At 40.7% G+C, this 15,847-nt stretch overlaps 1 protein-coding gene across 1 annotated transcript in view; it reads left to right on the top strand.

Annotated features, from left to right (window-relative positions):
- Positions 1 to 890: 890 nt before the first annotated feature.
- Positions 891 to 15,847, top strand: part of MDGA2 (MAM domain containing glycosylphosphatidylinositol anchor 2) — an 835,187-nt gene continuing 820,230 nt past the window's right edge. The window contains exon 1 of the mRNA XM_045848684.1: positions 891 to 1,438. Within this exon, the coding sequence (XP_045704640.1) occupies positions 1,162 to 1,438 (277 nt within the window). The 5' untranslated portion in view covers positions 891 to 1,161. The remainder of the gene's footprint in view (positions 1,439 to 15,847) is intronic.

Genomic DNA, 15,847 nt, shown 5'->3' with positions numbered 1-15,847 from the left:
CAGTACTCGGCTTCACCCTCCTCCTCCGCCTCCTTCTCGCCTCCGCTGCGCGCACCCCCGCGCACACCCCGGGATTCCAGCCGGCGTCCAGCCCAGGGAGCTCTGCCGCCCGGCCCGGCACCTCTGACGCTGCTGGGGCCGGAGCGGAGGCCACGCAGCCGGGTGTCTTCCTCTGCCGGCCGCTCCCGCGTTCACCTCTGGACGCCAGCACTACGTTAGTCCAGGCGGGAACCCCTTCTGCGGCTTCCTTCTCTAAACTCCCGCGGGTCCCGATCGCCCCCACCCCTCCACCTGGCGGGGGCGGCGCGGGAGCGAAGAGGACGCGCGGTGCCGGTGAGCACGCGTAGACTAGAGTGCGGATCAGGTCTCGGCTCCTGCCTTCCGCCTGTGGCGGTGCCTGGACTCTGCTTTCGGCTCCGGAATTGGTGTGGCCGGCCCGAGGCCCCTTTTCGCTGGCGGGGCGCTGAAGGCTATTTTGGAGAGCCGTGGTGGTGGCAGTGGCGACAGCGGCTGAGTCTGGTGCCCGGGAGAGCTCCAGACGCACACTCCGCTCCCAGTCGGTTCCTCTCCTCCTCCTCCCTCCTCCTCCTCCTCCTCCTTTCCCATCCTTCCCACCCCAGTCCCCCTCGTCCCACTCCTCCTCTTCCTCCTCTTCCTCTTCCTCCTCTTCCCTGCTCGGCGATGCGAGCCTGTATCGTGTAACAGGATTGGCGTTGCAATGGCAACTGATGGAATGGGGGAAGGCAAGACAGCAGGGCTGGGGGCTCCGGACTGCGGGCGGGCGGGCCCCTACCGCCGCTTGATGCTCCTCCGGGGACCTTCGCGAGTTACTTTGTAAAGGCGAACCCAGGCGAGGAAGCCTCTGCTCGGTACCTCGAGTCAGAGGCCACTTCCTGCTCTTTGGCTATCAGCGCCAGGCTCGCACCGCTGGGCACCCCCGGCCCCTTGCCCGCGCCCGCCGCCGCTGCGGAGATCCAGCCCGCTCCTTTGAAGAACACTTCGCATCAAGGCTCCCCTTCCCTTCACGCTCTCCCTTCCCTTCACGACCCCGCTCCTCCCCAGCGTCTGCGATTTTTCTAGCGCTCGGTGTGAGTGAGGCGTGCCTGTGAGTGTGTGTCAGGTTATTGTGTTGTGGGAGAGTGTGTGTCTGTGTGTGCGTGCATGAGTGTGGGGTGTGTGTGGCCCCTGCGCTCCGCTTACGGCCGCCGCCGGGGAAGGACGGACGGACGGCGCTTCCCTAGGCGAGCGGTTCCTGGGCACCTCGGCGCGGCCCGGGTGCGAGTGGAGCGCACTCGCCTGGCCGCCGGCCTCCTGAAGGTCCCGCTGCTTCCCCCCTGGGCTGGATATGTTCATGTTCACGTGAAGATGGATTTAGTGTACGGTCTCGTTTGGCTGCTGACAGTCCTCCTGGAGGGAATCTCTGGCCAAGGAGTGTACGGTGAGTGGAATCGCGACGCTATAGTGACCTTGTGATTCTTAGGCAAGATAGGCTGGTGAGCGAAAATGCACGACTCGCGCGGTTCCGGGCCCCTCCCGGCGTGGCATTTGATTTACACTTCATCACGTTATTGGGAGCTATAAGGAGGCACCGTGAGCGCTGCGGATTGGGCTGCAAGCCGCTGCCAAAGCACCTCGGCTATCGCTCGGAGTTGGGTCTAGCCGGCAGCATCGCACTCCCGCGAACCAGTGGCTTTGCACTTGATTTATCCCTGCTGGGGGCCCGAGCTCTAGCAGTCTTTGATTTAATAATGATTTGGCTCCTCCTGTGCCTCATGTCTGTAGCGCGATTTACCCCGAAGGGAGGCTTCGAGTGTGAGCCCAGTGAGCTCCCCATCCCTTTCTGGCTTTCTTATCCCCATGTTTTCCTTTTTGTGTGTGAATGCCTATACGACTTGATTTTCTGGCTCAGGAAGTGGGGTGACAGTTGAGTTGCATTCTGCACCAACCATTGCCATGAGCACTTACTTGGGGAGGTGAAAATAGCAGGCAACATTCTCCGTGCCAGACACAATTAAGGAACATGTTTGTGTGAATGGATGAGCAAATGCATGAATGAACGGATGGTCCAGTCCGCGAGTCTCAGCTCGGGGCAGGACACCAGCTCACTGCAACTGGAACACAGACTCAGTTCTCTGAAAAACCCATGTCTGGGCTGGTAAGGACCAGGAGAAGGGCAAGCTTGTTAATTGGGAATGTTTTTAAGTCCTTAAGAGCAAATCCAGGTTCCTTTGCCTGTCAGCAGTTGGCACCCTTGGCTTTGGGGACAGAAAGATGCACTCATGCACAGCCCCAGGCACTGGCTGAAGTGCATCTTCTCCTGGGACAAGCAGGCGGTGCCACAAAGGAAAAATAACTTTTGTGATCTTGAGATATGGTAAGGAGGTTGGGAGAACAGCCTTTGAGGGGACAGCAGGCCAAAACTCTCTCACAGCTCCGCCAGGGCTAATATCTAGAGAATGTGTGCTGGAAATCCAGCCCACTGCCCATAGTCTCAGTCGGGGATTTGGATTCCAGCACTGCAGTGCTAGGTGAATGGCTGCCCCACTCCTCCTGGGGAAAGGGTGTGTTAGTGGAAATATGGGACTTTTTCCTGCAGGCACTAGCTAGACTTGACTGCAGACTGTAGAGTGGGCTGGGTAGAAGGGGACCTTGAGTCCTAAAACTCTCTGAGATCACGGAGTGCGCAGTGGGTCGACATTTGGGAAGAAAATGGGGCAGATCCGACCTTTATACTATCTTCACAGTGTTCTGCCCAGGGCTGAGAAGTGCTGGGGAGTGACCTGGAGAGCCTCTGCCCCCTCAGTATTGACCCCTGGCCTCCCATGCACTCCCTCTGCCACTCCCCTTTTGTGTCTTTCTAGTTCCCTCCTTGTTTCCTACCAAGAAACCTTCACGTTCTACCACCTCTAAGCATCTTCATTTCTGCCCCCTTCCTACTTCATCCTTCCCAAATGAGAGAGAGCTTGCTTGATGGTGGTGATGATGGTGGTGATGGTGGTGGTGGTGGTGTATGTGTATGTATATATGTATGAAAGAGATGCTGAGACTCCAGGCAGATCTTACTTTACTTCTAGGCTGACAGTTGGAGGAGAGCAGGAATTCCTTTAGTGCTCTTGTACCTTCTGCCACACTCTGGTGTCCTGAGCAGCCCAGGGTGGCCATGATTCCAGGGATGGAGGAATTCTAGAGTTAGAGCCTTCTCAGGGAGCTGTTCCTTGGTGTGGGAGAGTCTGAATTCCTTTTGTCCCATGCCCGAGTCTTTTTATTTTTTAATTGTGTGTATGTATGTGCATGTGTAAGGAATAATGAGAAGTGAGAAAGATTGCCTGGAACTGTCTGGATTAGAAAGACATGGTTCCAGTTTTCTGTCACTCTTTGTAATTCAGATTATTTGTCCTGGCAAGTCTTATGTTGAGTAGCGGAAAGGGTGAGATCTAGGAATGGAAATGAGTAGAAAACAATCGCATTAGAATAATCCTGTGCCCATGTTGGTTAACAATAAAGAAGGAGGCAGCTCTGCTGCTGAACTGTCATTGTGATGAAGGCGGTGGTCTTTTTAAAAAATGTTAATATTAATGTTGCTTTTAGTCACTTATCTAATAATAGAATCGGCTTTGTGTGAAAATTAATCAGCTTTCCTGGTTGTTATAAATGCGAACTATTAGGTAGGTGAAAAATGTGTTTATATATTACTTTTCAACTATGTCTTACATACCACAGAAGTGAGGTTCTCACTGTGGAAACCCTGAATCTTCAGCATCACCCTCACCTGGGAACTTATTAGAAATGAAAGGTCTCTGTGTCCCAGACTTTCTAAACAAGAAATGCAGAGTGTGTGATCCTGCAATCTGTGTTTGCTACCTCAGGTCATAATTCTGATGTGTGCTAAAGTCTGAGAACCACTAGTATATATTTCAAAGTTCATTTGACTTTGTAAATCATGACTTTTCTTAACCTCAAGGAGTTTTATTTTTATTTGTGGAAGGATTTATGGGGAAGAGAACAGTTTATTTTATTTAGTTATAAAACATTGGTCAGTTGTAAATGACACAGCCATAAGAGTTAGTATAAGATTAGAAAGTGTGTTTTGAACATTTTACATGAAAAAAGTTAGAAATGATATATTTTTTTAAAAGCATGGCAATTATGAACAGAGACTTCAAAGACCTAGATGGGAACTTTGCTAGTATTAAAGTCTGTATCCAGTGTCCCTTTATTTGCCTAGCTGTAAAACCATTCATACTACACAAAAATAGTATTGTTTCTGATACTGTTTTCTAGTAGTGGGTTCAAGAGGAAATAAAAATTGTGTTATAGGTAATTCAGGCAAATCACTTCATTGCAGCCTAATGTTATATACATGATTTACACATATATCACTGTAACCTTCCTTTTTCAAAGTAGCTAGTCAATCCCTTTACTCTTCCACATCTTGGCTGGAAAAATGATCATGAAATTCAGATTTTTTTAAGTAACTGAGAATACATGTTTTAATGTACAGATTATGGTGTACTGAGTTACTATAATCTTCTGTTGTGCCCAATCAGCTTGACACCCATGTGCACTACTTAAGTGTAAGTTCCTGCTATAGACATAGGATCTTATTGTCACTTATTTTGGGATATTGCCTAGCAGATTAACTGCATAATTGCTGAGATTTGTGTATGTGTGGCAGCTGAGTAAGGGAGATTATCCTTTAATTTATATCTGCCGACCCTCCATTAATAATTCTGATATTATTAAAATATTTAAAAATGACATTTTTATATATTCCTTACATATTCCATGGCATTACTATAATAAAAAGTATTTGAAAAAACTTATAAAAAACACTGCAAAAATTCATTATAGTAGAGCAGCATCAAAAAACATTGTGGACCTCCTTAGAAAACTATGTCAACTATTCTGATGGAAAACATATATTTGGCAGCATCTATATTTGCATAGTTTTAAAAATCAGTTTTCATAAGTTACTGAGTTTTAAAATGTTATTTGTACTTTTTTCCTCAGAATACTCTTGGGATTTTAAAATTTTGTTTTAATTTTATTTTCGCTCAATCATCACTGGAAAGCAGACATCATCTGGTATTCATTTTTGGCATTATTAATTTCCTTGCACCCCCATGGCATTGGTTTAAGAGTAACTGATTGAACAAAGCATCAAGGATTATAGTGTAAATTCCAGATAATGTGTCTGCTCATGGCTATACCTAGAGCTGAGTGATCAAAGCATTTTCCTAATTTGGGGGGTTTTCTTTGTAAGTTATTCTGTGGTAGTAAGCTGTTTATCTGCCTTTTCTGGAGATGCTGTTGATAATGACAATATTGAGAATCATATCTCCTATAAACGTGTCAGTTGTCTTGCTAAAAGAGAAAAAAATTGCTTATTGACACACACTGTATTTTTATGTCTGGCCCATCATAATCTTAATTTCCAATGAGACTAATAAAAGATTATAATGGTATTAACACAGGACAAATCCCCACTACAAAGGAAAAACAAAGTAAAGTTCATGTCTGAATAGTTTTTAATGGGAACCAAATCAACCAATGGTGTGGTGTCTTGAGATAATTAATACACTGTCTCTAAATAGCTTCCAAGATGTACTAGAAGCAACAAATAGAATAAGTTTATGAAACATATGTGTATGATGAATTAGCAAGATATATTCACTCAGTTCAAGTTATGTCAATTAATCTCATACAATTGACACCCAGGCAGTAGCTGGTTAGAAAAGGCTCAGAGGAATTGGGAATCAGGAGATTAAGATAGACAGGAGGGATCTGGAAGATATTTTCAACTCTCAGTGGGTTGAATCTGGATAGACAGATTGACCCAAAAGGATAAGGATGCTTTGGAAGGTCAGTTGACTATTACACTCAGCCTCAGGATGTTTCCATCCTTGCAACAAAGGTATCTTAAATGCACCAAGTTATGATTGTTGCCCAGTTTGAGTTTGCAGAGACCCTGTAGTCAGATAATGCTTTTGACTGATCATGTCTTTAGGGTGTCAGCCTGTAGAAGGAGAGGAGGTGATAACTTTAAAAATGTTGCTGAAAAAAATCGATTTGCAACTTTATCAAATACAATGAGTTCTACCTATGTCTCTTCACACTCCTCACCCAACTGTTCCTGCACGTACACACACACACACACACTCTTACATCATCACCACCGTGTCCACCATCACAAGGAAAAGTGGGCAGTCCCTTGTATCTTGGGTTTCTTTTTGTCCATTCAAAGTTGTTCTTGCTGGTCATGTGACTGAGAATTCTCATGACACATGGGAAGATTATTTTAGACAGCATCACTGCTTATGTCCTGGATGTCCTTGGGGGACCCTCTAAATGGATTATTAGGTATTTTAGATTGAGCAGATTGAACGGTAAGGCTAAGGAATCATTTCTAAAGAGTAAGTCAGAGTGCCAGGGTTCAGATAATAAGCAATTCAGGGGAAGGATGTCTCAAAAGAAGTCCAAGAAAGCATTTTCATGATCTTGATTTCTTGGCTTAATTTTTATGCCACTGGTTATGACTCTTATTGATATTGTAATATTATTTTAGTTTTTGTTTCATAAAGTGAATCACCTTAAACCTCTTGGGGAACCAGGGTCTGAGCAAACTTTTTTGAAAAAAATGCTATCTGTGTTAATTTAAATTTAGTATTTTAATGTGACTGGGACAGGGCTCATGGGGGTGTGACTAAGCATTAATGTTATGGGTCATTTTTTGTGTTATCAATACAGTGTTAGGAACTGTGGTCTTGGGTTGTTTTCCAGGTATAGAGGTGATTCATCACTCACATTCTCTGGCCTGGTCTTCATGCTCGGGAAGAGTCTTCAAAGAGCTGGGCTGTGAAGGCTTGTGACCCTCAGCCAGATATACCTCCTAGTCCTTGAGCTGAGCTTTCAGGCTGGTGCTCTTTGGCAGCTGCAGTAAACTGAGGGAATGTGCTGTTGGGTCTGAGTTGAAGTGAGGAAGATCTTCTCTCCTTTTTGGCTACTTTAGAAGGACAAGCAAAGTATTATATTTAATGCACTTGAAGTATGAATAAGTGAACATTTTTAGCTTCATTGTAATTGCTATTAACGGAAAAGCCCCACAATGTGAAATTTTATTTCTTTGCTTCAATGACTGTCAACATAAATCTATTACTTTGAGCAAACTGAATAAATGATTGCATTCATAGAAAACTGTATCCTATTTTTACTTTCAAATCCAATTAATAAACTTTTGGCTTTTAAAAAATCATAAAGTTGTGAGAAGAGAATTTAAAATGTCATTAAATCATTCCAGTAAATTTAAGACACAAAGCTTCATGTTATGTCAGTTAGATGGTTGTCTATGCTATTTGTGAGATTTCTTTACAGAAAGAAATTTCATGACTTTTTCCCCCAGAATCCAGTCACTCTCATTGGATAGATATTTTTTTGTCAACTTGCTAAATTCCCTCATGCTCCATTATTGGGGCATGCACTGTTACTTTACATTTTATACCAGTACAGTTTGATTTTCATTCTTTTTTTCTTCTCTAATAATGTGATTTTATTTTTTTGTTTTAATTGTTGTTCATGTACAGTTTTCTATCTTTTACCCCCATCCCAGCCCACCCCGCAGCCCTCCCTACCGCCCTTCCAATTCCACCCCACCTTGTTATTGTTCATGTGTCCTTTATACTTGTTCCTGTAAACCGTTCACTCTTTTCCCTTGAAATTCCCTCCCCTCTCCTCTCTGGTCACTGTCAGCCTGTTCTCAATTTCAGTGTCTTTGGTTACATTTTGCTTGCTTGTTTGTTTGTTTTGTTGATTAGGTTCCTGTTAAAGGTGAGATCATATGGTATTTGTCTTTCACTGCCTGGCTTATACTTCTCCAAGGAGGACATACAGAGGGTCCAGAGACACATGAAAAGATGCTCAGTATTGATAGCATCTATTAGAGATGCTCAGTATTGATAGCATCTATCAGAGAGATGCAAATTGAAACCACAATGAGATATCACTTCACACCAGTCAGAATGACCATCATAAACAAAACAACAAACAATAAGTGTTGGAGAGGTTGTGGAGAAAAGTGGACCCTAGTGCACTGTTGGTGGGATTGCAAACTGGTACAACCACTAATGGAGAACAGTATGGTATTTCCTCAGAAAACTAAAAATGGACCTGCCTTTTGATTTTCTTTCTTAACTATACTACCTTGTACTGATCCCAGTTAAGCTCTTTGGTTTCTTTGTGCTCTTCCAATATACTATGACACTTCTAATCTTGATTTTCATAACACTTTGTTTTATCCCCTGTTGATGTCATTGGATAAATTCAGTAAGAAAGATGATTTCCAGTTCATAATCCAAATCATACATTTCCTAGGAGTTTATAATCACAGAAGATGATTTCAAATATTAGGAATATACATTTTTGCTATTATACATTTTCTATACATTTATTAGTTGAAGACATTTTGGTAGGAGGAAAGGTACTAGACATTATGATGTAACTTATTCTTTTTGTTTTTTTTAGTGTGCTACCTCTACAACTTTGCATAAAATAGGAGCCATCAGTTTCTTGCTGTTCTCAGTCGGAACTATACTAAGGACTGTTTTGTGGTTGACAGATGGGGTCAAGTATGTGACATGTCACCATATCTGCAAGCAGCATATTTCATGTCTTTGTTACAGTGAGAATGTGAGGGATGAAAATAATCGAGTGATTCTGTGGAAAGGGAACCATGGCTCTCTGGAAGAGGAAAGGCGGGTTTATAGCTAGGCCTCCCAGAGTCCTGAAAGACAACACAAAAGGCAGCTGCAGCCTCATAGAGGCGAGATAGAAAGAAGATGCTTGTGTGAAAAGGTTGCCAGAGAAATGTATCTTTTTTTTAAGTAATGGCAAAACTGCAAAATATTTTTTTCTGAGATAATTAGAACTTTTCTCATGTGCGTCAAACTGAGGAAGAAAAAAATGCTGTTTGCTGAAAGACATCTTCAGGAAGATTTTTCTGGTCTCCTGAAAAGGGAAGATGAGGGGATATAGGAACTCTTACACTGAGCCTGTAGTCCCTGTGAGCCAGGTAATCCTTCCTGCTCAGTAATCATGTGGCTCAGGTACAACAGGGACAGAGGCTGCAGATGACGCAATAGGGCCTTCTCTCTGATACATCTGAGTGGAACTGTAAATCGGGTCCCCACTTCACCTCAGGTAGACTTCCTACTGAAGAAGAGGAGGCTAAAAAGGATAGAAAAAATCTGTGAAAGTTATGCTACTTTTCAGATATCTGACCAGTGGGGATTCCACACAGATTCTGGGCAGAGTTAGGTTAAATTTTGGCTACTTTAGTCAACATATTAATGTGTAACTGCTGTGGATAACACATAGCAGCTATGTAGTGAGGCTGTGAACTCAGAGTTTTACAAGTTGAGGAGATAAAGCCAAACATAAAATAAAGCTCTGAAAAATATACAAATGTTTGTGCCTAGACAAGACAGCAGTTACAGTTTCTGTCATGGTTGGAGGAAACTTGCAAAAACTGATACTTTATGGGTTGAGCCTTGAGAGAGAGTTGGCATAATGTAAGTAAAGGAGGAGGAAAGAGCATTCCTACTAAATGGATCCCAGCCATAGGAATGAATGGTGGCACAGAAAGAAAAATTACACTGTAATTTGTGTTTAACAGTCTTAGCAATTTCTCCAAGGTTTACCCTGACTAGAAAGATGTACGTGTATCTGTCCTTTAACCTATGCCAACCCCCCAAAAAGTCTGTAAGTTTGAAAAATAAATTTCATTGTGTGAAGCTCTGGAACTTGCCCAGACATTTATGTCCACAAAAACTCTGGCTTTGTGTGTTTTTGGTTTCAAGCCAACTGACCTGCGCGGCAGAAGGAAGATAGACTACTGCTTGTGAAGTTCCTGTGGGATGCTGGGAAGTCCCCAGTTCCTGGCAAACTTGGGAAGCTTTGAACCTACATAGCAGCTGCTTTTGGGTTTAAAGTCATATACTTTCAAAGGCTTTTTTGGAAAAAAAAATAGAAAAGAGCTTCTTTATCAACTCCAATGAAAGAATTACAAAAACTGACTCCACACTGGGCAGTAAGGCAAGTTTCAATATATTTTGAGAAATGGAGCATGTTCTCCGACCACAGTGCTTATAAACTAGAATTGAATATTTCATTACATTTTTTAATTTCTTATTTTTATTCTACTACAGTTTTCCCAATTCCCCCCTCTTTGCCTCCCTGCCCCCAGCCCACCCCCTGCTCCCACAGTCAATCCCCACCCTGTTGTCCATGTCCATGGGTCACTCATACATGTTCTTTGACTAGTCACTTCCCCTTTCACCCACCATTATCCTTCTCCCCCTCCTTTCTGGTCACTTTCAGTCTGTTCCATGTTTCCTTGCCTCTCTGGTTCTATTTTGCTTGTTAGTTTATTTTTCTTCATTAGGTTCCTCTGATGGGTGAGATCATATGCATTGCTATTTTCAATAGCCAAGTGCTGGAAACAGCTTAAATGCCCATCAGTAAATGAGAGGATTAAAAAATGTGGTATATTTACACAATGGAATATTACTCAGCCATAGAAAAGAAGGAGCTCCTACCTTTCATGACAGCATGGAGTGAACTGGAAAATATTATGCGAAGTGAAATAAGCTTGTTGGTGAAAGTCACTTTTCAAAGTGCCCACTGCTTAGAAGCAGTGGACTGTGGGTCAAGAATTATATAAAACATCATGTTGTCCCTTACAAATGTATAAACAGTGAGGTTAATGCATTGCCTTTAAGAAAAGAGAGGTATGTATTTTCACTATTGTTTTTTATCCTTGTGCAAAGCAGCATGATATGGTTGAAAACTGTCAGGCAACGTGGGCTTTCTTCCTGTTTTGCTGCTGCTGTACTGTACTGTGTGACCGCAGGCAAAAATTTTACCTCTCTTTCTCTCAATGTCCATATCTAATTAACCCTTAGGAAAGTGGGTTCTTTCTTAGAAGAAATGTAATTGAAATCAAGAATAACAAAGTATACCTGAAGTAGAGGGAGAGTTCAATGAGAATTTCCTCTATCTTCTTAAAAAATGTCCCAGCACTTTTTAGCACATGTTAGCATTGCAGATAGATGCTCTAGCAATTGGACCTCATAATAGGATTGTCACTAGGTCTTAGTACAAAGTAATGGGCTGGGAAGTAAAAGAGAGCAAGTCATTTTGTTTTTCTGGAAAACATATACCAGTGTGTCAATCTAGCAGAAAATAACTCCAGTGGTGCATTTTTAAACAGCACATGTAATATTAATATGTACATGAAAATGCTATTTGATACTGAATCGCATATGCACAAGTAGCTGTTATTGTTCCTCAGGCCAGCCTCCTCTCAATCCAAATGACCCTGGAGTTTCTCCATTTGCTCCTTAATGGTAGGGGCGGGGTTGGGGGCCTGGAATCCACCCCCCATTTAAGAGCTCCAAAGAATATTAGTGTAACCTAAACTGTATAGTCATTACTGTGTTTACATGTGTGTGTTCAAATATATGTATAAATCTTGTTTTTGTGTCAAGAAGCAAGAATAGTCTTAAAACCCTGTCATTTTGAGACTAAGTGAAAAGTAGAACCATATAAAATAACCCATTCAAATAGAATAAATTAAAATTATATTCGTAAGCTTTATGATGCCATATTGACTTTGCTAAGCAAGTCTCCTTAAGCATGCACACACAGCACACTGGGAGAGCCTTGAGCTGTCGTGCAGTTTTGACGTCACCAGTGTTACTTCAGTCTCTTAGAATTGGTGAAGTTATTATCGAGATTCTGATTTAAGAAAATAAATTATTCAGGTTCTGAATGAAAGTTTTTCATGGCTTGTTTTTCATGGCTTATTCTATTTGCTACTGTAATTCTCCCCATCTTTAATTCACTTACATTTTTCATTCGGTCCATGTTTTCACATTGGACCACCTGTACCCTTTCCTTGTACAGAGCTGTTATATCCTAGTTTTTGGTCTTAGTCCAAAATGAATCAAAGTTCAGTCTTTGGCTAATTTTGTCCTTATGTTGTCATACATAGATTTACCTAAGCATAATTGCCTAAAGAGGCACAAAGCTCTTCCATTATGACCATTTCCTGTAGTAATGTAAGTTACATAGTAACATCATCACTGTGAAAACTGAAATTGAGAAGGTTCCCATCTTTTTTTTTCCAGGTTCATGTTTGATTTCTGTTCTGCACGTACCATTGTGTTCAGAGAAGATGCTTGATATGATTTCAGTCTCTTGAAATTAAGACTTGTTTTGCATCCTAATGTGGTCTATTCTAGAAAATATTCCATGTGTACATAAAAATGTATATTCTGTGTTTTGGGGTGAAATGCTGTGAAAATATCAATTAAATCCCTCTGGTCTAATGTGTATTTAAGGCCACTGTTTCCTTCTTGATTGTCTGTCAGGAAGATCTATCTGTTGGTATCAGTGAGGTTTGAAAGTCCCCTAAGTATGACTGTGTTACTGTCAACCTCCCCCTTTATGTTCACCAAGATTTGCTTTACATATTTAGGTGTTCCCAACATTTTTCTATTTTTTTAGTTAAGATAAGAATAACTCTCAGTGGGCTGAGCCTGAAATAATCCACCTTTTTACTTGGAGGCTACTTATTCTCTGATTGTTTTCTGTGTTTCACTATCAAACATCCCTCCAGCTGCAGCTGCTGGGGTTGAAAGTGAACAACTTCCTTCTCACTGTAGATCATGATTTTACTGTTGAAGTGTGTTATGTGATTGGGTAATATTTCAAAAACCATTTATGTATTTTTTAAAGATTTTATTTATTTATTTTTAGAGAGAGGGGAAGGGAGAGTGTAAGAGAGGGAGAGAAATACCAGTGTTTCTCTCTATGTGTGATTGCCTCTCGCATACCCTCTACTGGGTACCTGAACCTCAACCCAGGCATGGGCCCTCACTGGGAATCGAACCCATAACCCTTTGGTTCATAGACCGGCACTCAATCCACTGAGCTATACCAGCCAGGTCTCAAAAACTATGTAAATTGTTTATCTTTTATTACCATTGATAATTTGCTTATTAATCCCTTAGCTCTTTAAGCTTATACAAAAACCAGTTTCAAAGAAGATATATATATATATATGCACACACATATACACATACATGTATGTAATATATATACAAATACATACATATGCATAACAAATATTTGTATAGAGTATATTTGCATATATACTTATATATATATATATTACCTATTTTTATATATACTTGTTCCTATATATTAACCATGTAAGTGTGTGTATGTGTGTGTTTGTGCATGTATATCCACAGAGTGGATCTCACCAGCAGTTGCTGAACTTGAGAGTACGATTAAGGAGGGAGGGATGTCCCCCTCCCCTCACAAAGTGAACTAAGTGCTGACAGCAGGGCATGTAATCTTTCACCTAACATTCATTTGGTTTTTAAATATCTTCTACTACCTTCATGTTTATATTGTTCACCAGTTCACGTTGCCTTTAGAAACTCATGTTACTTCTTTCTCTCTTCTACTTTTTTTTTTCAGTTGACAGATGAGAAGTTTTTCTTTGCTGCATAATAGCAGTACATGGGAGGTTTGTTTTAGCTATACCCCAGAGACGATTAGCACACTGCAAGGCCAGCATCACTGGGGCACTCTGAAGACCTTCCCTCCTGCTCTGTTTGTCAGGTCTTTCCTCCTTTTTAAAAGTGAGGTTTTGGAGCATCAAAAATACCAATTGGATACCAGTGTGGATAATAAAATACACCCACACATCAAATTTAAGTAACTTGGGTCATCTGCCTTTTTTTTATTACTGAAAATAACGTAGCCTATAGTAATTTTTCATAAAATAACTTCCATTTATGAAGTGCTTACTCTGTGTCATACCTTGTATTAGGAGTTTTAGATGTATTATGCCATAGTCTAATCTTTAAATGAGGTAGATGAGAAATCTGGAACTCATAAAGTTTAAATAACTACCGTATAAATCCTGGTGGCTGAATGTGATATGTATATAAAAATCAATACTTGTATATATTCCTATATGTATTATTAATTATATTCATATATGTGTGTTTGTACTTTATGTGATTAAAACTGATTAAAACATGTAGGTTAGCTAGCATGTTTTGTGCCATACCTCAAAGAGTGTATATTTGGAATGCAAATTGGGTGATAAGTTTTAGCTTTTTGCCAGAGACCTATGTATAGGTAACTAATGTCAGCACTTTGTATCACATGATTTTCTTTCTTGGAAAAGAAAGGTATGATTTCTAATTTGTTTTTTTTTTTTTTCATTGAAATGCTCATACTGAGGGCTCTCTCTGGTATAATTTATTTTTGGACTGATAGAATATTTTAAGCTTATTCGTAATTAGTGACCTGTAAAAGTGAAGACATGGCTCTTCTAGATATTCTGCAGAAGTAGTTTTATTCCTCTACGTAAAATAGTAGGCTGTAAAAAATAACCACTGTCAAGTGTACTACTTTATTTCCCCCCAGGCTGATTAACAATCCCTGGGCTTGGTAAGATTGATGGTTAAATGTCATATTTGGCCTGATTTTTGCCTTTCGTTCCCTCTGGGTATTGCTTGGGCATTTCTCGCACAGAGTTAATTGAGGAGACTGTTTCATTGGGTTTCTTTTCTTGAAAATCTTGTTGTGCTCAAGAGGACAGTTGATTGCAAGCTCTGCTCTTAGCTGCCAGTGAGTTCCTCAAAGCTCAAAGCCTTACAAATTAGTGCTAAGTTTAGTGATTTGTTTTAAGCTTTTAGCTACAGCATTTGCTGCTATAAAAATCATTTTTCCTATGCTTTTTGAATGCAGTTATTGTGTTATATAGTATAACCCTTTACCATTCTGGCTATTGTGTGATTGATACAGAAACTGCTTCGATAGGAAACCATTTCACGAGAGAACAGGAAAGGTATTATGTTCAGCTGTGATGCCCTGAATTTCTAAGCAGCTGATGTTTTCTCTAACTGATAACCACCCCCCAAATTTTCTGAGGCAATCAGGCCTTTTGAAATTTAACTCTTAATTCTGCTGGGCTGCAAGAGCAGTGCCCTGAAATTCATTAGACAGTCACATTTCAAAAATGGGATTGCACTAATTATATAGTATAACTGTGTTGTTATTGCTGTATTTTAAAGTCAGAGTTTTTATTTTGAGAACATGGAGAAATATTGATTTTGTGAATTTTTCTCTAAACAGGGCCTTCTTCGTACCTGAGCTAGATACTTGAAACTAGTGGGATATAACTTTTTGCACACTGAAAATTCTGGTAATGTTGTCAGGTGGAGTAGGTACTTATGTGTTTTGTAATCTAAGAATCTCAAATTTAACTACAAGTCTCTGTAAAGGAGTAAAAGATGAGTCGACTCAATGTTCCAAAGTGTTTAATTAGATTTTATGTTTTACTACTTCACACATTGAGTGCTATATTTGGGAGTACTCACGGAATATAGTACACCCTGTTTTTGTTTTACTCCACTTCCAATTTTTGTATTTTTTGATACCCTTTAGATACATACTCTTATTTTGGAAGGTAGATAATGTTTTAATAATTGAGGAATAATATTATACAGATAATATTTTAAGTTCATCTGTATTTTATTGTTTATCATGTACTTGAATATTGTTTAATATTAACAACAACAATTGAGTGGAATGTCTAAAATGGTGTATATCCATATCCATCCTTAAATAAATAAAGGATGAAGGATCTTATGAACCTGAAAATGTCATTTAAATCTTTAACTGTTACAAAAAGTTAAAGTTACATACTTTTAAAAATTATTCTAAGATAGCTCTAAGGATATTTTCCAGTGGCCTAAATATTGACTAC

The sequence above is a fragment of the Phyllostomus hastatus genome, unplaced genomic scaffold (assembly GCF_019186645.2).
Source record: "Phyllostomus hastatus isolate PE091 unplaced genomic scaffold, TTU_PhHast_1.1 phas_contig_62, whole genome shotgun sequence".
Taxonomy (NCBI): domain Eukaryota; kingdom Metazoa; phylum Chordata; class Mammalia; order Chiroptera; family Phyllostomidae; genus Phyllostomus; species Phyllostomus hastatus.
The sequence above is the reverse complement of the archived record's forward strand: the minus strand, read 5'-3'. Positions and strand labels throughout refer to the sequence as shown.